The 23,248-nt window shown below is 34.1% G+C and overlaps 1 protein-coding gene and 1 long non-coding RNA gene across 3 annotated transcripts in view; both read right to left on the reverse strand.

The window, feature by feature from the left end:
• LOC138135320 (neurotrimin-like) overlaps positions 1–23,248 on the reverse strand; it is a 75,468-nt gene that overhangs the window by 6,351 nt on the left and 45,869 nt on the right. For both annotated transcript variants that reach the window (XM_069054013.1, XM_069054012.1), the window contains exons 4-8: positions 21,424–21,582; positions 17,618–17,746; positions 17,425–17,562; positions 13,066–13,215; positions 32–76 (exon numbers count right to left, since the gene is read on the reverse strand). In XM_069054013.1, coding sequence (XP_068910114.1) covers positions 32–76; positions 13,066–13,215; positions 17,425–17,562; positions 17,618–17,746; positions 21,424–21,582 — 621 coding nt within the window. The remainder of the gene's footprint in view (positions 1–31; positions 77–13,065; positions 13,216–17,424; positions 17,563–17,617; positions 17,747–21,423; positions 21,583–23,248) is intronic.
• On the reverse strand, positions 10,210–12,616 carry LOC138135835 (uncharacterized). Its single transcript, XR_011161106.1, has 2 exons — positions 12,195–12,616; positions 10,210–12,147 (listed from the first exon to the last, which is right to left on the reverse strand). It is a non-coding gene; the product is annotated as an uncharacterized lncRNA (long non-coding RNA).

Below are 23,248 nucleotides of genomic sequence, written 5' to 3' on the forward strand. Positions count from 1 at the left end.
CAACTTTCGGGGTTAAATGTTACGAACTCACCTTTCCTTGATAAACCATTCGAAAGTTTTGATGGCTTGGGTATCGCTGTAAAAATATAAAACTTGTTAATTAAACACTATTGAGAATTCGTCGTTTAATAATTGATGTTTATGTAACAACTGCCTTCGTGTACGAAGCGAAGTCATGCTTTTTAAACTCAACAATTTTCAAATACGAAATAATTTGTCGTAGTGACAACTGACAAGATATTGAGATGATAAAGAAGAAAACAGTATCGTAATTCACCACTTTGACTTTGGTTGTTTTTTATTCGGTAGAAATTGTTTCGTCGGCTTACCCATAATGGTGTGGCCCTGTTTTAAAAATGTTCTCGCAACGAACAGACGTTAAAATAAATATGCGCTTTTAGTAAAGATAAATATGTATAATATATCTGCATAATTTCTATACTACAGCTAGTCGCGCAATAAAAGTTTGTATTGTAAGTTTCTTACCCAATAGTGTTAGCTTTCTCTTATAACAACACTAATGTTAGATTTTGAAATAGATTGTAAATAGCACTGAAAGCTTCTACAATATACCCACTTTAACGTCACGGAAGACAAAAATTTCGTTACTTGTAAAATATGTATTTAAAAAACAAACCCATCTTTCAATTTGAAATATCATTTTGCTGGTGCAAAACTATGCCTTTTTAGAATGCCTTCTGGACGATTTTTCAAATTATGTATTCATATTTAGGAGACACGTTGTTGTCTGTTGTTGATTAACCGGGTTGAAAAGAAGAAAATCGCTTTTTCTCTACACCTCTAAATTGAAATCTATGAACAACTGACTATCATTTAGTTCCGGTTCAAAGATATCGGGTGTTTTTTTAAATTTCACCTTAAGCTTGTTTGACACGATGCTAAATTTTGTAGAAAATTTGTTAGAAAATGAGAGAGACCCTCGATCAGGACCAATGAACGATCAGGATCATAGTCTGTCTTTGTCAGATCCTGATCGTTCATTGCTCCTCTCTCATTTTCTAACAAATTTTCTACAAAATTTAGCATCGTGTCAAACGAGCTTTAAAGTTGGCGTTGAAGAGTCGATTGTGAACGCACCACTCGTCAGTGTGCACAGTAAAAAGGCAAACAACGTAAAAAGTGGGTTAGCTTTAAATAGCTGATCCGTGATCTGTAATCCGTGGTGCGTTCACGATCGATTCTTCAACGCCTACTTTGAGGTGAAATTTAGAAAAACACACGATATACAAGTGTCCCAAAAAAAAGACGAGTCCATAAGTCTCTTATTTATTGGAGGATTTTAATTATTTATACACCAAATTAAATAGTTAGGATTTATGAATAGGCTACAAAAAGGACTTGTAAATTCCCATATAAGGGCTTCAAGGTTAAACTGTCAGAATTTTTTTTTAATGGGAACACATAATTTTTTTTAGTAATTCTAATAGAGATACACTTACATACCAAAAATACAAAATTCCATTTTGCGCTAATCATTAGCCGCATATCTGCGCAATCCCATACCTTATTATTTTCTCATTTGTTTTTTCAGCTAACTTAATTTGGTTATTACATTGTAATGCAATGCATTTTGATAGCTTCTCGCTTGGTGTTCGTCATTTGTTTCAAAAGTTAGTGTTATTTTTTTATGTGAAGTTATACTTGTGACACACTGTTATTTTCAGAATAAAAATCTCTATCTCTATCTTTTTTTTTTTTTTTTTTGAGGGACACCCTGTATACAGTGAAACTTCCCAATAACGAACACCCACGAGAAATGAAAAATTTTCCGCCATACAAAATTGTCCTCTTTTCGAAGAGAAGTGGAAAAAAATTTGGAATTAGCGGATGTAAGTATCATAAAAAATAAATTATGTATAGTATGATCAAAAAGTCTATGGATCAGAGTAGCCGTGGAATTAACAAGCTATCTAGGAAATTACTGATTTCAATGATTTTTGACAACTTTCAAGTTAGCAGGTTATAATTCAAAATGTTTCAAAGAGAACATACAATTTTTATTATTAAATCATACTACATTAATGGAAATCGTGGTGAAAATGGTGGTTGGATTTATTCGCCTCGTTTAACGAGTTCCGTGAGAGATTAGCACTACTTTGAAGTAGTGCTACGGACAGTAGGAGTAAATAATTCTATAGATGGTTTTTACATTTAATGGCTACCGCGATCCAAAGACTTTTTGATCATACGATACTATTGGGAGCATAAAAAGTGGGACATCAAATTTCTGGCAGTTTTGAAAAATTCACGGCCTCCTTGATTTATAAGAGACTCGTCTCTTATCCGGCCTGTCGCATTCGATAAATGTCTGTTTTTGAAAATTCCCCATAGACAACACAGTAAACCTATAGAACGCAAACTCCCATAGTTTTTTGTGTCCCGACGCCATCTACTGGCTTGTGGTAGGTGCAAAATAAGACACAGCCAGCTGGATATCCTGGCTTTTTTATTTACTTTAATTTTCAAAATAATTTATTTATGACATTAAAAGACTACATTTATTTTAAAGTTTTTATTTTCAATTTTTTTCGATACATTTCCATTGCATTTTTATAAATTTTGATTTGGTGTTTCTTTTCCTCAATTGTGACAGAGATTTATAGCTTCCTCACCTTCAAAATTTTGCTCTTTATTTTGACATCGAATTTTGCATGTAACGTTTTCGGTACATTGCAGCCCGAATTTTGGATTAACATTCTGGCTTTTTATAATTTTGATTATGCTCAGCTTTTCTTATTTTCTTTTTGAAACTTTCACAAGAATTTATATCTTCATTCCTACATAAAACAGGATTTACACAATTTACTTATAGCGTCTTCAGTAGAAATATCGTAGATCAGTAGATCGGATGAAAATTCTATAAAAAATAGTTTTCAGTTAAAATATAATTATCAATATTTTTTTACTATTACTGGAAGTAAGTCTGGACTGGAAAAGGAGGGAAGTTGTATTAAGTCGAGGGTACGGCCACATTCAGCAATCTATTGTTCGTGCCGAAGTATTTGCTGGTAAAATGAAGTCCACACACAGTGTAGCTGTTATACCTACACTTTAATAGGCTACAAAGTTGATAACTGCTTGTTACCCGTGTTTTTAATCCATTCCATAAAATGCCCAGGATATTTAATTGGATTTGAAAATATATGGCGAGTTCCACATTGTTTAAATACCTTTGCACTCTGCAAATTCTCGTAACAGTAGATTTATTATTTGACTTAATATGTCAAAATATATATATTTTTTTAATTTTGGCATAAGTTTCCGCGATTTTTATTTTTATAAAACGGCAGCGTCCCCTGACGGCTTGTGGTGGGTGCGTTTCCAAAAAAACCGATAAAATGCATAGGAGTTTGCGTTCTATAGGTTTACTGTGTTGTCTATGAAATTCCCCGTATAGTATGTCCATCTAGCGACTTTAATGTGACCCATATATTAGTATATGCAACTAAAAATACGTATTAATAATGACATTTTATATAATAAATTGTCAATTTGAAAAACTAAGTGCAGTCGAAACTTTGAAAAATGCCACAAACAAAGAAAAAATGTTGTATTAGTTCACGACATAAAGTTAACATTTCTTATCATAATCTACCCAATGATATCACTTTAAATGTGACATAGAAGATAGGACTGAGAGATCATACTGGTAATATTATGAGTGCCGCAGAATATGCAAGTAGTAAAATGTTACCAAGATTCCAAAATTTAAGGACCAATGTAAATATTTCAGTCACCTTGCAAGATAGTTCTCTGGAAAAACTAGAAAAATTGTCTTCCTTTACTTATTTGCCAAGTACCTACCAATTTTCAAATTGAGACGGCGGCAACAGCTTTTTTATGTGGCTACTTAATTATGAAAATAACGGAGGCAGTCCATGGATGTGATTATTGCTTGTCACATTTACAAGAATCAAATTCGAAAAAGAAAATCCCTTTACTGGAATTAATTTATTACTAAGATAGAGGAAGGCTAAGTTACCCCAATGATTAATTTGTGGGTCTAGTATAGTTTGGGAATGAGAAATTGGAATTTTAGCTTCTTCACTTGCAATGGGTTTTGGGAAGGTTAAACATTATAGATAATAATGAAGATTTACGGCTATGAGCAGTTCATTCCAGGAGGGACAAACAATCTGCATTTTGCCGATATTCGGCATCGTTTTTTAGTAACTAGCAAGTAGATAAACTTACACTATCGTAAATCTTCATTATTATAATTTTTACAATCTACCCATTAAGTGAAGAAGCAAAAATTCCAATTTCTCGTTCGCAAACTATACAATTTACAATACTTTCAATAATAGTAGAAATTCTACCAAGCATTCCAAAGGAAAATATAAATTTTGTTTTGAAGAATATCTTGGCCTCAATCTTTCGGGAAATCCACTAATTCATTGTGCTGTTAATGGTAAAATGTGAGTGAGACACTTATTTAAAAATTAGAACTTCCTGTCGTAAATTTTTGTAACTTGCACTCACAGACAAATAAAAAAAAATTATAAAAAAGAAAATTGTTGAAATTACATTTACCGTTCATTAAAAATCTTTTTGATTTGAGATTTTTTGAAAAAGTGTCAGATGTATGTGTGCGTTAAAACTGTTGAAAAATGATGAAAACACGTCTATAAAACAATAATTTCCTGCACGGCAGGCAACCAGTACAACACATAAGCCCCGTATTGTGGCGCACCCTATAAAACAAAAATAATGCTTAGAACTACGAATGCGGCAGGCCGGATAAGAGACGAGTCTCTTATGAATCTAGGAGGCCGTGGAAAAATTCGATATAGTTCATTTTTTTGACACTATTCTAGCTGACAGTTTAAAAATTTATTTTATTCAATTTTGACAGTTTAAAGTGACTTTATTAACTCCATAACAACCGTCATAAGCAGGCAATGATTCACTAGTGAAATTTTATGGATTTGATTCACTAGTGAATTAAAAATTTTTTAATTCACTAGTGGATTAAAAAAAGTTTCAATGGAGAACAAACATATTTTATTATTTGTAAATACATTAACATTCAATTATTCTTTTTCTTTGGTGTCTGTAATATAAAACTTACAATTATGTACATTACTAAAATTTATACCAAATCGACGATGAACGGGCAAATTTATGTCTTGATGGTTGATTTCCATACTTGACGCCGCGTTTGACCCAGACGAGCATGCTGCCAAATCCAAGGCCGATTCATTCTGAATAATTGTTGATGATTGGTTAATGATTTTTCTTGAAATTTCAATTTTATTATTGAGAGAATCCTCTATGTATCCTTCCACAACACTATTCGAGCGCCAGCCACCGTGTCTCTTTACAACTGTTATATCTGCCCCAGAGTCTGCCAGTAGAGTTGCACTCGAACGTCTGAAGCTGTGGCCCGTATATTCTTCTGGATTTTGAAGACCAATAAATTGTGCAATTTTTTGAGGAAATTTTGACAAAGTATTCACTCCTACGGGTTGCACCGTGCATTTTTTGTTTCTGTAATTGATGAACAACCGTTTGTGTGAAATATTTTCAGGTCGTAACATTTTGTACTTCCGAAAAACGTCAACAGCATGAACAGTGTTATTTCCATTGCTTATGACTATGAGTCTTCGTGTCCGGAATTTCGACTACAATTACGCTGCCTCTGTCATCAACATGATCAACTAACATGGACACCAATTCACCAATTCTACAACCTCCAAAAACTCCCACGATTAAAACCACCTTTAGCAGTAAATATTCATCATCAGAAGCAGTATCCAAGAACCTTTCCATTTCTTCGAGTGTGAACGCCTTTGACTTCTTTGGTCTGTGACCGACAGACCAAAGCTGACACTTGATGAAATCTACAACAATTACTACTTTAAAACTCATAAATAATAATTACGGTGTCACAAACCTGCTTATATCAATATTTTCTTTCACAGATAACATTTTTTTAAGTTGGGAATAATAGGACCACAGTGACGAAGGTTTTGCATTTTTGGATCGTTCCGAAATATAAGCCAACATTATGTTTTCGTCTACTCCCCTTGCCTGCTTTCGCTTCCTCCATTCACAAAAAATCGCATATTCTTTTTCATATGAATATTTTGATTTGGCTGGTACCACTTTATTCAAAGCATCCAATGCTTCATGTAGAACTGCCGGGGGTACAAAAACTTCCGTTTTGTCTTGATCTTCTACGATTCCAGCCATTTTTCGCGCAAACGTCACAAGTACCACAAGTTTGGAAAAATGTAAACAACTTGTTGTCACGGAAATGTTTTACGCCGTCTACATGATTGTTCTAGACTAATTCGTGTGATTTGAATATCATTCTATTTTTTGTTCAAAATATCGTCAAAATTGAATAAAAACATATATACGACTCGTGAATTAAACATTGTTATTCACTCAAAGATATGATCTCACTCGCACTACGTGCTCGTGAGATCAACATCTTTTCGTGAATAAACGGATGTTTAATTCGCTTGGTGTATAATATTTATTATACTCCTAGGTAGATTTTGATTCGGACTTTGCATTAAATAAATATTCACTACGTGCTTACTTACTTACTCATTCCCTACAACCTACAATATTTAATGACAACGTCAATCAATTCAAAATAGGGTTAGAATTAGATAAGGGTTATTTCACATTAAAAGTCAAGATAATGACGTTGATGTCCCACTTTTTTTGCCCGTAATAGTACATATTCACGTGCAAAACATATGTAAGTACATACATACTACGAGTATGTGTATGTAACTATTTGCAAAGTGGCGTAATATAGATCTACAAATTCGAGAATTCAGTAGTGCGAGGCAAACTAACCTCAGCAGAAACGGCTTTTCTCAGAAAATATTTGGCTTTTTTCGGAAAACATTTCTTTTCGCGGAGCTGCTTTGGAGGGATTTTTTTGGCAGAAATTGAATGAAAAGCTTTATAGAACAATTCGTTGTGAAAAAACTAATGAGACGACGCCGGGGAATCAGAATTTGTCCGCTCAAGGGAACTGTCCGTTTTTCAGAAGTGTCCGTTAAGGGAAGTTGAAGTTTCACTGTATATCCAAGTTTTGTCATCTTTTGTGAGTTGTAACGGGTATTTTTTTAAATTTGGTGTCGAAGTTGGCGTTGAAGAGTCGATTGTGAACGCACCACCCGACTACAACTCTGATCTAACCTCACTTTTTGCGTGTTTTTTATATGCAATTTGAAAAATCAGTCTTTTTTAAAACGAATGGTTGGTCAGTTCTTTAAATCTAACCTCACTTTTTGCGTTGTTAGTATTTTTAATCTGCAATTTTAAGACCTTTATACTTTTCAGAAGTAGCTCCTATCTAAATCGAAAACAACCACATTTTTTTTCTAATGCCGAAATCATGGTGCAATTTGTCTCGAGTATCACTATTAGCAAAGTAGAAAAAATACTGTATGACATCTCGTTTACAAGGCATTTTATCGCACTAACTCCTTTAGGGCACTCCTCGCTACGCTCGTCGTGCTCTAAAACCGTGCGTGCGACAAAATGATTCTTATAAGACTCGTATCATAATATACTATTTTATACTTCTACAGCTGACTCAGTTATTATTTTCTTCATTCTGTGAACAATAGCTGTGTTTTATTCAGTAACAATAGAAATTGGTCTTTAATAAATGGTTACAAATGAAACTTAGAGCCAGTTTATAGAAAGCGAATTAAATATTTAATTCGAATTAAATTTTAATGCGCGATCAACTCATGAATCCGAAACTTCGATTGGTTCAATCTAATCACGTGTTCAGTTAATCTCGCATTTGATTACGATTACCTTAATTTAGCTTCTGTAAAGTGGCCCTAAATGTAGGAAATAATGTTCCATTACTATGTAATTTAATAAATAATTTGAATTTCGATAATCACTATCCGATTTTATGATTTCAAATAAATGAGAAAATAAGGAGGAGAAAGGAATGTTAGAAAAATGGAAAGTAAAATAGAAAAAATAGGAAGAGAAAGTCACAAAGAAATGACAAAGAGAAAAGAAACGAATTAGCAAAATTGAGAAAAAAAAAAGTTGAAAAAAGAACCACTGTGGTTTGCGGATGGGGTTGAGCTCTAACTCTAACTCTAACTCTAACTCTAACTAAAAGGAAGAAGAGAAAGAGTGGAATTAAAAATGAGAAAGGAAAATATGGTAATGAAACACGGAAGAAAAAAGTGTTAAGAAAATAATAGAACAGATTGGTGGAAGGGTTAGGAGGAAATAGGAATAAAGGAAGGATGAAAAAGACACAAAAGCACAAAGAAACAAAGAAGGAGACAGAAAGAAATATTATGACGACACATTTTGTATAAATTATGATGCCGCACTTCTGGGGCTAAACTAGATCAGTTCATTTAAATTAGTTTCAATTCGGTAATTGGGTTTGAGTGTGTTTAGTTTGATCGAATTTACTTTGATCTTTATCGACTAGGTATATTGACTAATTCATATATTGTTGAAAATTCAAAAGAAAAAAAGGAAGAGAGCCTGAATGTTTCATAAACATTTTAGTTAGGGTTAGCAAGTCAATTTTTTCCGAAAAAGAGAAAACGAAAAAAATTGTGAAAAGGGAAAAATTCCCGTTAAAAAAAAAAATTTGTTACACAGTCTAGGACTGGTTTACAAATCTATGAGGGGCATGATGACCAACTCAATAGACCGGGACCAATGGCTTAACGTGACTTCCGAATCACGAGACAGAATATAGCCTTTTTTTTAAAGAAGAGAAATAGCAATAAATAAAAAATGAGCGACATGGAATGACAGAAAAATTGTAAAAACGGGAGCCAGGGAATAAATATTTCGGAAAATTGATAGTCAAAAATGTGTTTCTTCTGGAAAAGAAGGAAAGAAAGAGATAACAATGGAAAATCGGAAGAAAGAATATTAAAATAGAGCATATTCGGAATAAAAATATACTAGTTTGGATAAGAGCAGGGGAAATAGTGCGGAAAGAGAATGATTTTTATACACAGAATGGTAGGGAATAAATGGAAATGAGGAAAAGATTTCGAAGGAAAAATAATAAAAGGCATCAAAGAAAATTTTAATATAAGCAAATTATAAAATTAAATACTTTTAGAATACTTATATCTATTTCTCAATTATTGTATCATGCGTTCAAATGAAAATCTGGGTTGAGTAAGCGTTGAAAAAAGTAAACCATTTTGAACAGTGTAAAGTTTTAATTTCCCACCGTTTGACACGATTGACATTTTTTATGTTTAATCGGCACATGATTGAACATGTTTGTTTTCAGTAAAGGGTGCCCTTAGATATTTGCTAAAGAATAGGGTTAGTTAGTTATTCAATTTTTAATGTAAAACATTGCAAAGAAAGAAAGAAAAAGGCGAAAGATTTTTGTTTATAAATTTTGGCTTGGCTGTCGACATGCTCTAATTACAACTGTCAATTTACACTTCAAAAAAGCAAAACAGTTGACGGTTTCCAACGCCCTCCCAGCCCAGGATTTCATTTGAACGTCCGATAGTTCCTAATCGGAAGTTCTAAAGCAAATTTTTAATTTTACAATTGTTTTTAATAAACTATCTCTTGATAAATACATAATTTTTGGAATAATATCGTGCGTCTTCATCAGAAGAACAATCAAAGTTTAAGTTTTCAAGATAGAGTTAACATTTGCCTATGACAACCTCTCAACTTTTTATTTGTTACGGTATAAAACGCGCGTCGTCACAATACGCACAGGTTGTAGCAACAAATATTATTAATTAATAAATTCTTATGGCTTATGTTTATTTGATCAGTAACATTATTCAGTTGACAAGTAAAAAAATAAACATTTTTCAAGTAGAAAATTCAGTTTGATCAGTATGTTCTGTCCGGATAAAAATTAATCTTTGACTGATTTAAAAAAAAATGATATGTAGAAATACTATTTGATCAGATATTTTGTTCAATAATTAATTGCATTTTGATTCTTAAAAAAACTTAAGTTTCATAATAATTTATGATAAGTATTTTGATTCAATATGATTAAGTATAATAGTGAAATTGAAATATAAATAACGATAAATGGTCTGAGGGCAGAGCCAATGGCAGAGCTGACTGATAATATACCTACAGAAAATGTACGGCAGCACGGCAATACAGCATAGATTGTGAGGCAGGTTCTGTACTAATCTCGACAAGAGGAATTTCAAATAAATAAAATCAGGACAACATTATGGTAGAATTTACTTGAAAATTAAACGATAAAATAAACAATGAAAAAATAATTTTCAAACTTAAAAATTAAAAAAAACATTTTCTTAAGTACCTATAGCTTAAAGTTTATGTATATTACTACTGCACAATAAGAGCTTTTTTTGCCTTAGAAGGACGCCCTCTTTTACGTTTCCCTTGAATACTTATATTTCGCGCTTCTGGTGGTGGTTTGACATATTTAAGTCTAATGGCTATGCCAATAATATGTTTACATATCATATTTTTAAAAAAAGCTGGACAATTACAGTTTCCCTTAATCCACTCATCTGGAGAAGTTGACGTGGTAGTTATCCAGGATGAAAATGCCTTATTTTTAAACTCTTCAAATTCCACCCAATTTTCTGCGCAAATGTCATTTAATTCTCCTGGTTCTTCGGTTGAATCCCCTGCTGGAATTTTGTAACTAATTTGACTCTCCTGTTGGGAGACAATGAGAACTGGTTTATTCTTTTTAGTCCACTGATAGGCAGATGTCCACAGGGACAATGTAATTGTTGGTATTTTCGAAAATTTTTTCAACTCAGTTTTATAGTCGTTCGACCATTGTTGAACACTTTCAAGAGCAACCGATAGAAAATGGTTTAATGAAAGGCGTTCCCGAAGGGTATGAGTGTCTTTTATAACTTTATTAAACGCTTCTAAGGCGTTATTAGTACTTGGTACATGTTTCATTACACCTTCGTACCAATTGCTATTATCAGACAGCCACTCTCTTTCAAAATAATTCAAAAAAGCTTGCTCCGTATTCCATTTTTTTTTGAAAAGTTCAACAGCTTTTTCGAATATCTCTGGAGATGAAGAAAGTTGAAGAGTGTTAATATCTCTCAGAATTAGGGAACGGTTTTTTTTCTCCACATCACGCTCTACACGTTTCTGAACATTTTTCCTCATATGCGCCCAGCACATGATTATCAACTTATCAGTTCCGAAAATCTCTATGAAAGCATTCTGAATACTTTTTGCAGCATCACATATCAACACGTTAGGTTCAAATTTTTTTTCAAATAATTTCTTTGATGTGGCAACTAACGCTCTAAAGAGAAACTTGAAATCCTCCTTCTTCTCATTAGTACAAACAGAAAGACCAAAAGGGTGAAAATGTTTATCCATATCGGTAGTACCCACTATTAGAACTGGAAAACCTTGCCACAAGAGTTTGTAGGTTGCATCAGCATGAATTTTGTAACTGTTGGCACAAATACTCATCAAATATCTACTTGTTATGAAAAATCGAAAAATGCTTTCCTCTTCCTCAGTCTCTAATTCGTATTGTGCGACGAAAGGGATATGCAAGTCTTCTGGAATAACTGAGTTTTTCAGTAGCCATGCTTCCAATTCTCCAACACTTATTTGTGACGGGCCATATTTGGATTCTCGCAACTGATGCAAGTAATTATCTAATTGTCTTTTTGAGGGAAGCTTCCTGATATCACTATTCTTGGACAATTCTATTAAAATAGCCTTTGGCTTTAACTTTAGGTCAAAAAGTTTTTGGATTTCCAACTTTAGAGAAGGGTCAATTCCAAGAACGCCTTTTGTTTCAATAGAGTCATGATTGTGTTCTGATTTAGTCTTGAATAAATGCACTTCATGCGATGTCGAATCATACTGAAGATATATTTTTGCAGAACATTGTTGTCCACGAAGTTTAACTTGATTGCACCTGAAGTATTTCTTTATTCCTTCTTCTGTTTTATTTTTATAATGAAATCCCCATATTTTTTTATCTTTTATAAATTTTTCAGCCTCATCCGATCCAGAAAAAACTCCAATCTTTATCCAATTTCCTATAACTCTCCTCTTTGGCGATGATTCGTGATGACGTCCTTCCTCAGAGGATGATTCCGACGTTTCGTACTCCGCAACTAGACTATTGTTCATCCTGAACGCCTGCAGAATATGACTGTGAAAAAATATTTATAAATACCTCAATTTACCTTGTAAACTTATGCAATTTATTTCACCATAACACAAGACACTTGCAGACTATTGCGCGGTCAAATTTATAGGTTATGTTGTTTTTCTCGAATCGTACCTAATTGACACAATTTTAAGAATCAAGTAAATTGTACACTGAGCAATTGTTTTTTTACTTGTGTTCTTCAATATTCTGTGCCACAAATTAAATTTAATACTTAACAAACGCAAATTCATTGAATCAGATTTAAAATTTCGTAGATCAAAATGTTTTACCACTGTCCAAACAATATTTTACTGATCATTCAGTATTTTAACTTGGAATATATATTTTTAACTTGCCTCTAAATATTTTACTGTGCATTCAGATTTATTACTTAATTATTTAGTAAATATTATTACAAATAGTTACTGATCAAAATGTATTTGTACTCATCAATTAAATTGTTCCGAATTCTTATTGGTTTAAATTTTATTTGTTTTCTAAGAATTAAATTTTTTCTTTGAAATTAATTTGCTAAAAGCCTTGAATAATGAGAAAAATCTTGAATATTTCAAAATTAAATAGTGAAATTTTCTCGTTCTAAAAATCCTAGTCTGGACCCGGTTTGAAACTAAACAGACACAGTTCATTGTTGAGCGGTTGGTGTTTTAATTGCTTAGCCTGGAGCAATTTTTAAAACATAAACGCCTAATTAGGAGTGTAGATGTGTATTTAGCAAAGTAGGGAGAACTTATTTAGTTTGGTTTTTGATGCATAAAACGCGATTGCTCGCTTCGCCAGTCAAAGATGAAATATTTCAAACGGGTCCAAGAATAAGTTTCCTCTTTCGGTTCATTCTTCGCTTAATCATTTAAAACTCAGTCAAAATATCGAATCAAATCACTTACCGAAAACTTGAATCGTTCCGTCGGTGTCGCCCAGAGAGTTTTTCGATACACACTTGTAGTTGCCGTAGTCCTGTGGACTTATCGACCTTATGGTCAGTTTCATGTGGATCTTGTAGCCATTCGTTGAGTACGTTGGTTCGTATTTTCCACCTGAAAAGCGGAATAATTTACGATTTATGACCGGTATAAAATCGGTATTATAATGCTGAAATTTTCAGCATGAAAAATATCGACTCCGTTACGCCGCCGTCGCATCGATTGACTGCCACATTATTACCACTGATACCCAGTGCAATTTCCACGCAAGGCGCACTGCCACTACATGACGTTCCATAATTAATGCTGTTATCGACAAAGCTTTTCAAAATTAAAAACTAGTCGCTACTTGCAAAATAATGCTGTACTACCGAGATGCACGACGGCCAGGTATACTGCTATACCTTAATTAATATTCCAAACATAAATTGTCAAAAAACTGTATAAGATTTTAAAGAACCAAGTTCTTAAATGTTTCACCATGATAAACGAATTTTCTAGTTTTGTCATAATTGAATAAAAACCATTATAATTTAACCAGAACAAAAAATAACTGTCTGTCAAAATAACAAAATTAACTGAGAGTAAGGAATGGATAGAAGCATATAATTAGGTATATATTTTTGATGTATCAGTCATCATAAAAAAATTATAACAAAAGATGGTTCGCTCTAGGGTACGTACTTTTCCTGAAAAAGCTCGTCATAATTAATGATTCTCATTATCAGACTTAATATTTCAATATTTAATATAAAGCGTGTATTTTTAAATTTGGCGTCGAAGTAGGCGTTGGAGAGTCGATTGAGATCGCACCACTCGTGTAAAAGTGTAAGATTTAAACAGCTGATCCGTGATCCGTAACCTGTATAGTGCGTTCACAATCGACAGTTCAACGCCTACTTCGACGCCAAATTTAAAAAAACACCCGTTATGTATATCGTGCGTTGATTTAAATTTATCCTCAAAGTTGGCGTTGAAGACTCGATTGTGAACGCACTATACGTATTACGGATCACAGATCAGCTGTTAAAATGTTACGTTTTTTACACGAGTGGTGCGTTCCCAATCGACTCTTCAATGCCAACTTTGAGGATAAATTTAAATGAACCTACGATACATAGCACTATTTTTTTATTTCAAAAGATTTTATCTTTCGAAAATGATCTGTCGACGTCACAGTTAGATAATGATCAAAATATTTCACATATTTATTTCTTAATTCCTAATTAGTAAATATCGCAAAGTAGTTTTTTTTTTATAATAGAAAAATCCAGATTTTTTGTCAAAATGAAGTCTATTGTTTCTTGAAGACGCGAATCAAACTCTCCGAGAAAAAGTTTTAAACTATTTAATGATCCATCCAGTCCAGTTTTGAGTTGCCTTGTTTAAGAGAAATATTTTGATTTTCAAAAAAGTATGTTATTAATTATTTATTCACGCCAACTTACTGAAACCAATTAAAAAAATTTTTTTAAGAATTTCCTTGCATGCAAAGATTGAGCGAGAGTCTTCTGCACAAGAAAAGATAGTTTCTTGCAGATTTTCCAGATATATGGTGTGAAATGTCCAAGCCTTTAATCATGAACCTGGACGAGTAATTAATGTTTTTCTTTATGCCGACTTATTCGATGCAATTCAAGAATTTTTTTAGGCAGACTTATTAATTTATAGACATCGGAAATTCGTCTCTTACATTGTATTGACATAGACGGTGCAGAGCGTGCATTGTACGAGTACATGTGATATGTACCAGATTTGGATAATGAGCTTTTAGTAATTTGCCAGTTTTAATTATGTATGTTGTAACATTACTAATAAATAAAATACTACATTAATAATTTACATCAAAATAGAGTTGAAACTTTTATTAATAAATGCATGTAAAATAACAATAAAAAAATTAATAATGAATTCGTTACACATCATCCCAAAATATCTGTCGTTTCAGAAACATGATTTTCAATGGTCTTCATAAACTTCGGAATTTAATTTTTGCATAAGATTGGTTCATCTGGTACATATCTATTGGTACATTTTTTAAATTTTTTTTTATAATATCTATAGAGAAATTACGAGTATAGTCAATTTAGGTGGTTTAAAGATGCATTCATTTTTGTTTGAACATGTTATGTTATGTGCATCTTTTGTAGAGTGAATCATTACACCACTATGTAATGCAGAAGTGTTTCTTATTGTAAAACATTCACTGTATTCGCTAAACCATTGCGAAAGTGCAAAAGTATTTGACATCGTTATTTTTACAGAGAAATATGTACCTATTACTTATCTTTAAAAATTGGAAATACGATTTTTTTTTGACCTTATATAAATAGGTGTAACAGAAAAATGAATATTATTCTTTATAGAAACTTCAATAAAGATGGTTCATACTGTTAGTATTAAATTAAATAATAAATTTTCAAATAACAACAAAAACAACACCAAAGGAATAGTAATAATAATTAATAATATAATATAAATCCGTATAATCACTGTTAACGCCACCAAAGCTTGAGAATCGATTGTTAAATAGTTAAATAGTTAGGTTTCTCCCTACGCGTTAGCCGTCGCTAGTTGAGCGTATGCTAATGGATAATACCACCACCGTTCGAAGAGCTAAACCGATCCGATCACTACACATCAGTTATTCATAACATTATATTTTTATGGTTACAAAAAATTATCACTAAGAAAGTTGTCTCGATTTGTGCTTTATAATTAGATACTCGAAACTGCCATCCTTCAAAGCAAGTAGGTACTCTACGTTTCTCAATTTCTCCGACTTTAAAGACAAAGACATCTATCGAGTATTTTGAACGTTATAAATTTGGAATTCCATGTCGTTAGTGAGACATTAATACTTCATGTGCGACGCCATTATAAATATCAGTGAAAAGGAAAAAGTTCAATAAAACAAAATATGTATACAGTTCACTAAAAAGTGAATGAAGAATAAATTGTTGGTAATAAAATGCCCGACTAATAAAAAATGTAATTTTAAAACATTTTCCTTTATTTGAATCTACACAAAAGTAGCGTCCGATTGTTACTCGTTGGAAAACATGTGTCTACACAAAAAATGTAATCAAATTAACAGTTTCTACTTCAAGAAAACATCAATTATTTTGTTAAAAACGTGCTAAAATGTTTGAGATATTCAAGTCGCTTTGAAGCGATTGAACAATTCTGCGAAAAATTAAATACATCTACACGGTTTTCCCTCTTTTTCTTGTAGTTGACTCCAGTCGCTTTGTGAAGGGACATTAGGTGGGGATGTGCAGCAACGCTATTTCATTCGACCGTCTATTGGTTGAATATTTGGACCGCGCAAGTTTCCCCCACCAAATGTCCCTTCAGCCGCCTACGACTACCTTGAGGGGACGAATTCTTGCGGAAGTCATTGTTTATTGTTGTTCTACAGTTTAGTATAAAACTTAAACGATTTCATTCAGAAGTAAAGGGAGTTAAAATGGTGTTTCTAAGACTGAAGGTACTTGAGTAACGCGAGACTAATCTCCATAATCGGTCCATAAATAATGGAGATATAAAACTAAAAAATCTTAGGTAGGACATCCTGTATGTACTACACAACATTATAAAAAGGAGTTAATTTTGAATTCAAAGCGAAATATTTTGTTGGTCAAATCAAAGTTAACGTTGAAGAGTCGATTGTGAACGCACATATAATTATATATTTCCTGATTTGACCAACAAAATATTTCAGTATAAATCGATGTATTGTTCACCTGTTTATAAGCATGGGCAGATAAGAATATTCGCCGGTTAATATTGTGTGGGTAGAGTCATTTGAGTGGCTTACATTGATAAAATACACGAAAAAGTTTAAATTTACTTGCTGTACGATAAGCAAATAAAATTATCTGGATAATTACGTCAGTAAATTTGTTGGTAAATAAGTGAAATTCAGTGAATTTTGTTTCTTGCATCGTTCCTCATAATAACGCTGTAGCATGGGTTTCTCACAGGATTCTCGCTGTGGTATCGAACTGATAAAATTATGATACCCCAAGAGGTTTAAATTAATGAGAATCCACCGAGCTCGTTAATAAAAAAGGTTATAAAAGTGGCGAGACAAACCTCGAAAATGAGAACAAAGCCGTCAACGTAATTAAAAAAAAGGAAGGAGAGGAGAAGACAATAATAGAATAACGGATGATAAAAAAATGTTGAAATGTATGGTAGGAAGCTTTGATCGTGCTTTTAGCTCTCGACAACTCGCACCGCTCGAACCTGTCGGAGAAAACTTATCTAAAAAGCAACACGTTTTCCTTTTACACAGCGAAATAATAAAAAAGTACTAACTCTGTGGAACGATTTCGCCTTTATCAGTGGTCCAGTAGTTAATAGACTTCGGAAAGGCCTCCGAGTGGCATTCGAGTGTTATCTGTTGTCCTTCGTAAGCGCCGACTAGCTGATTCTGGATCCAGATCATTGGAGGAACTGTAAAAGAAAGGATGAGCGGGGGTGGCAGCGGCGGCGGCTTCAAAGCGCTTACAATGCACAATGAGCATGATGCGTTTGCTGACGGATGGGGGGATCCCGTTGGAGGCGATGCACAGGTAAGGCCCCATTTGTTGCCTGCTCACCCGAGTGATGTTCAATACGGGACCGTCGATGCTTCCCACTGAAAACACAGAAAAGCGACAATGTAAACTTCACATGTTTGCTCAATTTTTTTTCGTTAGCTCTACGATTATCAATTCTATTTAATGATCAGATTTCACCGATTTTCAATTCTGGCTAAGCTCTCGACCGTGAACCAGGTGCTGAAGTTTCACGATAAATTGTTAAATCAACTTTTATGCAGTTTCGCCTTTTTACAGAAACTCTCTGAAATTTACAAGAGGCGGCACTTGCTGCTGTTAGTTTGATTATCAAAGCGTTTGTCGAGATCGATGACTCCGGCCTTGTCATTACGCGAAGGAGGCGTTCGCCTTCATTTCTTTTTGCTCTTTTAGAAATCCTTCATGAATACGGAGTTTACAAAGTCTGTGCAAAGAATGTTTGATGAAATATTTCAGAAACTTATAGACACATAGTCAAGACCATAACTTTGTAAAAAATTGTATCTGACATATTTTAATTTGTTTAAATAATTTATATGACCGAGTTTGCAGTGAAATTAGTGCTCTTATTGCCCTAGAATTTAGGTTGTTATTCACATTCATTGCATAGAGTATAACCACCCAAGTATGAATGTAATTACTTAGTTATGCTGCTGTTGGAAACTAAGAGGAATGAAGGTAGCACTAATCAGGAATTGCGGTAATTAAATAAGGAAGATTTAGTGACATTGCATAACCTCCGATAGTTTGAAAGGTTGATAAAAATTCAGAATCTTAAAATGTCAAACAGACACGAGCATAAGAAATATTTGCTACTCCTGCAGCTCTGCACGCACTTCGCAATGGACAATGAAAATTTAAAAGTGACGCATAATTGACTGTTTCTCGCTCGCTCGGTTAAACTCGGCTTCCCCGAACTTACTCGAATCAGCCTTTCACCTCGGAGCGTGTGATGTGACGCATGACGCGAACACCGCGCCGTGACGCATGACGGTTGAAAACGAATTCACTGCCCGGGAATAATAATGTATGTGGTCCGCCTAAAGAAGTTTTCACTTCAGAATTCCGTTGATTTTAAATTACTTTATCTACAATCGTGTAAAAAGTAGGCATTTTTTGAACTGAAAATCGTTGTCAAAGTTGACGTTTAGTGAATTGACAGAATCGTGCCATAAAACTTTTACTACACGCTTTTATAGCACAGAATTGTCAGAATACAACAATACAATTTGTTGGAAACATTGTTTAGAAGTAGGTTGCTAAACGACGTGGTTCTCAAACGACTTTGGTTATTCATAAAATACTGAATTAATAATAATTATTTTATACAAATTTATGTTAAAACCAGTGCGATGATCTCACGATCGTAGATAAAATGTTGTAAGACTTATGTGTAAAAAGTTCATATGTTGCACTCACATCCTTTAAAATACTCCCTCGTAACTCGGTCGTATTTTAAACCCGTTCGTGCAATAAAGGATAACTTTTTACACATTTTTCTTAAATTTCTATTAAGAGTTTAAGATTTGCCGATTCGACCAAGACTCGAAAATAGTAATTAGGAATTTTGTTAGTAATGAGGCGTCAAATCAAGACAATGAACCTTATCTTCCTTCCGAGGCCTGCAAAATAAAATTTGTTTCATTTTTAAAAGTAGAACCAGGCCTTTAAGAAGAGTATCGGAGAACTTTTAAAGTTATAATAAATCTTAACTTTCAAATTTTCGCCGCTAAGTGCGTTTCTACCACGGAATTTATTTGAAAAATTCCTAGAAAACGAACGATGACAGTTACTGCAACCTAATTATATAACTCTCAATATTCACAATTATTTTTCCTTATGCAGATGAACAATGTGCAGTGGAAAAAGTTAAAGCAGAGTTATCAACACATGTCTAGACTTCTTTTTTGTTAATCTTCATATTGCGAAATAAACGAGAAAAATCAAGAATATGGTTTTAAAAATGAATAATACAATTTCAGTGGGAAGTACTTGGAAGCAAAAAAATTGTAAAATATTATCTCAATGCGAATAGGTCAAAATAAAAATCCACCAGGAGCAAAATAATAAACACCAAAGGGTCGTAAAGTTTGCGAATTTATTTAATTTTTTTCACCGACAACCCTAATGAGCGTATTTAAAAACAAAATTTGCAAAAAGAATTTTTATAGCGTCCCTCGTTAACCTGAAATAATTTCGCAGTTCTAACATTTACCAACATTAAATTAATCACCGAGACGGTTGAGGGCAATGAATATGTCTATGTGCGTCACAAAACGAAAGGTTAACGTTGACATAAGTTCCTGTTACGTGTGCTGTAACATCCCTTTTTAATTTGATCCTTTCCATGAGAATGTCACCAAGTCATTGATTTGCAAAGTTTTATGAAAACATTCCGCGTCGTACGACACCATTAAGATGTTTCCTCGCAAAATTACGCTGTTGAAGAAGTCTAATTAGGGCGTAAATTGCGTGAGGTTGTTCATACAGCATCATCACAAACTTTTAACGCATTTTGCACGTAAAGTTGGCGCGAGTGTGTCACGACGGCAGTTTTGTAGGTGAGACACGTTAGAGGTGTTGTTCTGGAGTGCAGGGCGATAAAGTTTAGATGTGAAACAGGAGAACATCTTCGGGGCGAGATTTATATTTATGCAGCAGATTGCGCCCCTTTTGACGGCAGATTGTGCAGGAGCATTAAGCGATTACGTGTGTTCATTCGACGTGTCGTCAACGCCTCCGAAGAGTCTTTATTAACGCGAAAAACCGCCTCGGAGTGAGATAAATCCCGGTTCGATATGATTCCTGCGCAAGCTTCCGTAACCGAGCAAGAATGATGGAAATTAATTATTCATTTGAGACCGAGCATAAAGGATGGTTCTTTTTTTGTTTGTGAACGAGGCGAATCAATGGGAGAGTGGCGGAGTGTCTTCTGAATTTTCAACAGAACTTTCCGTCACGTTTTTCCCCATCATTTAACGTGACTCCTAAATACTTGCATTATGCCTCCCTCGAAATTTACATATTTTTATTAGGGGTTTTCGATAAACTCGGCATCGACTTCTCTTGCGTGACAATCGCAGTTTCTCTCGCTAAACGTGGTGTATTTTTCTCACAGGAATTTCGCCCGCTAAACTTTCGATATTTTCAACAATAGCAACTTTATTCCGAACTCGGGCAATTTCGGAAATTTCACACCCAATACACCGCACTTGAGATTAATATCGCGATCGGTACACACCCAGAAAGCTGAGCAGATAACGAGGGAATTCATTTTTCAGGGGCAATTTTCAATTTTTTTACATTATACATATTGAACTTTACACCGAGTGGAAGCGCCGCCGAATTTCAGAGCTACCCTACCGAGAACTTTCATTAATTAGTAATTGTGTGAAAATAACACTCATGCCTTTATGGTTTCACAACCGACAAGGTAACAGATAGTATCTAGTTAGCCAATCGATTGAGCAAAGCGCTATGCTATGCATCTGAGCGACTCTTCCTCTTCCTCTACTGCACCACCCCAGCTCCCGGTTCTTATTTAGGCAATTACTAGATTGTTTTTAAACGTATAATTCATCGTTCATGATTCATTAGCGTCAGCTCTTTTTAAAACTGACGCGTTTACCGAATTAATTTAATAGTACGGAGTAAATAAGAGGCGCGAACTGCTCGTTCATCACGGTTACGTCAAATCCGCGCCTCTGTTATGTATCACATGATAAATTATAATCACCTTCTTCTCCAGTTAACAGTTTGAGTGGCTCTCCGGTTTCTCGTCTCCAGGTAATTGAAGGTTCTGGTGATCCTTTGGCAACACAGCGGAGATTCACGTTGGATCCCTCACGCACCACCATATCGGTGCTTGTAGGATAGTCCAGGATATCCGGAGGCACTGAAAGAACAACAACAAACTCAGTTATTGCAATACACACTGCCGAAGGACTTTATCATAGCAAACGTCCGGGGATTCCGTTCAACAACATAATACGCTCAACTTCCGAAGACTTGCGGCTTCACTCTTACACAAATATCGACGCGAACCCGTGTTTCTGCACCTACGTAAATCTCTCTTACCACACTAGTTCCGATTTCAATTCCCTGTTTGCGCTTAATTTTATATTTACACATCACATATATTATAATTTCTGTCCGGTTTCAAAGCTATATTTATAACATGTTAACATTAGTAATCCTGATTTCTCAGGCACGATTTCTTTCCGGTTAACTCTTGCAAATAATTCAAATAATTAGTACGTTCTTGTACTTATTATTGTGAAAGCCTTTGAGCTTTCTTCTATATTTCTTGCAAAGAGCTGACTAATTATTTTAGCTTCATTGGATTCTAAGCTCTTATAAATACCTCTTGAAGAGTCTTAAGAACAAATTCTGTTCGATAATAAATCATGGGCACCATTTACTTTGAAAAAAGAACGCATAAAATTGTGAATAACTGCCCGTATTGCGCGAAAATCTGTTAAAATGTTGATAGTGATTAAACTTGTTAATGTGGTATAATATATTTCAAACCAAGGTAAGAAAGTGCTTTCTTGCAGACCGCAGACAAAGATTATAAACCGAGCCGTAGGCGAGGTTTGTAAGTGCCTAAGGTCTGCAAGGGCACTTTCTTAACAAGGTTTGAATACTATTTTATTCCCCACCGGCACAACTTCGTTGAAAAAAGCCAAAAAAAGATGGTTATATTCCTGATTAAAACGAAAATTTTGAGAATTGAATAGTAGGCTGCGTTATTTGTTTAATTAACTTGAAATAATAAAGTAATCTACCTACCTAGCTTATCTGTTTATTTTCCAGATTATATGATTGATCTACCAACTTGCTTTATTGAATTGGCTTTCATTTATCAATAACTTATTTCACTTTTGACACTTTTGCCATTTGTATTTTGGTACAGTTTTACCATAAACATTTCATGATTAACTTTTTTACCTTAGCGAGAAAGTTGAATTTTCTCACCTCAAATGAGATATCCATAGCCTACATTTCTAACCGGTAGGGAAAACAATTTTTTGCACCGCCCATTTAATCAAGATAAATTTGACGATTATTTACCTGATCAATGTTTGGCCGGTTAGACAACTCAGTCATGATTTAGATTTTAGAATTCGACACTGTCGATGACGACTATATTGACATGGATTACCGCGCCAACTCTACATTAGGCAAAACTGTCATTGAGGTATGTTTGTTGGATTTTCTTATGGGCTATGTCATATTTGCGCAAACGACGAATGTCCGTCTCAAGCAGACGCTACAAACAGACCGGAAGACATCGTCATTCGTTACGCTAGTTTCGTCTCTCTCTCTCTCTCTCTCTCTCTCTCTCTCTCTCTCTCTCTCTCTATTGTCTATTTGCGTGTAAAGACGTTTTCAGTTTTCATTTACAGATTTTTCGCTCCACCTTCGCGCAGATATTTCCAAGGTCATAGCCCATGAGAGAATCCAACACCGCTACCAACTTAAGTGCATGATCAAGGGGGAAAAGTTAATTAGATCATTAGATCAGCCCGCTGGCAACTGAACTATATATTTCTCTCTTC

Source organism: Tenebrio molitor, chromosome 7, assembly GCF_963966145.1.
Source record: "Tenebrio molitor chromosome 7, icTenMoli1.1, whole genome shotgun sequence".
Taxonomy (NCBI): Eukaryota; Metazoa; Arthropoda; class Insecta; order Coleoptera; family Tenebrionidae; genus Tenebrio; species Tenebrio molitor.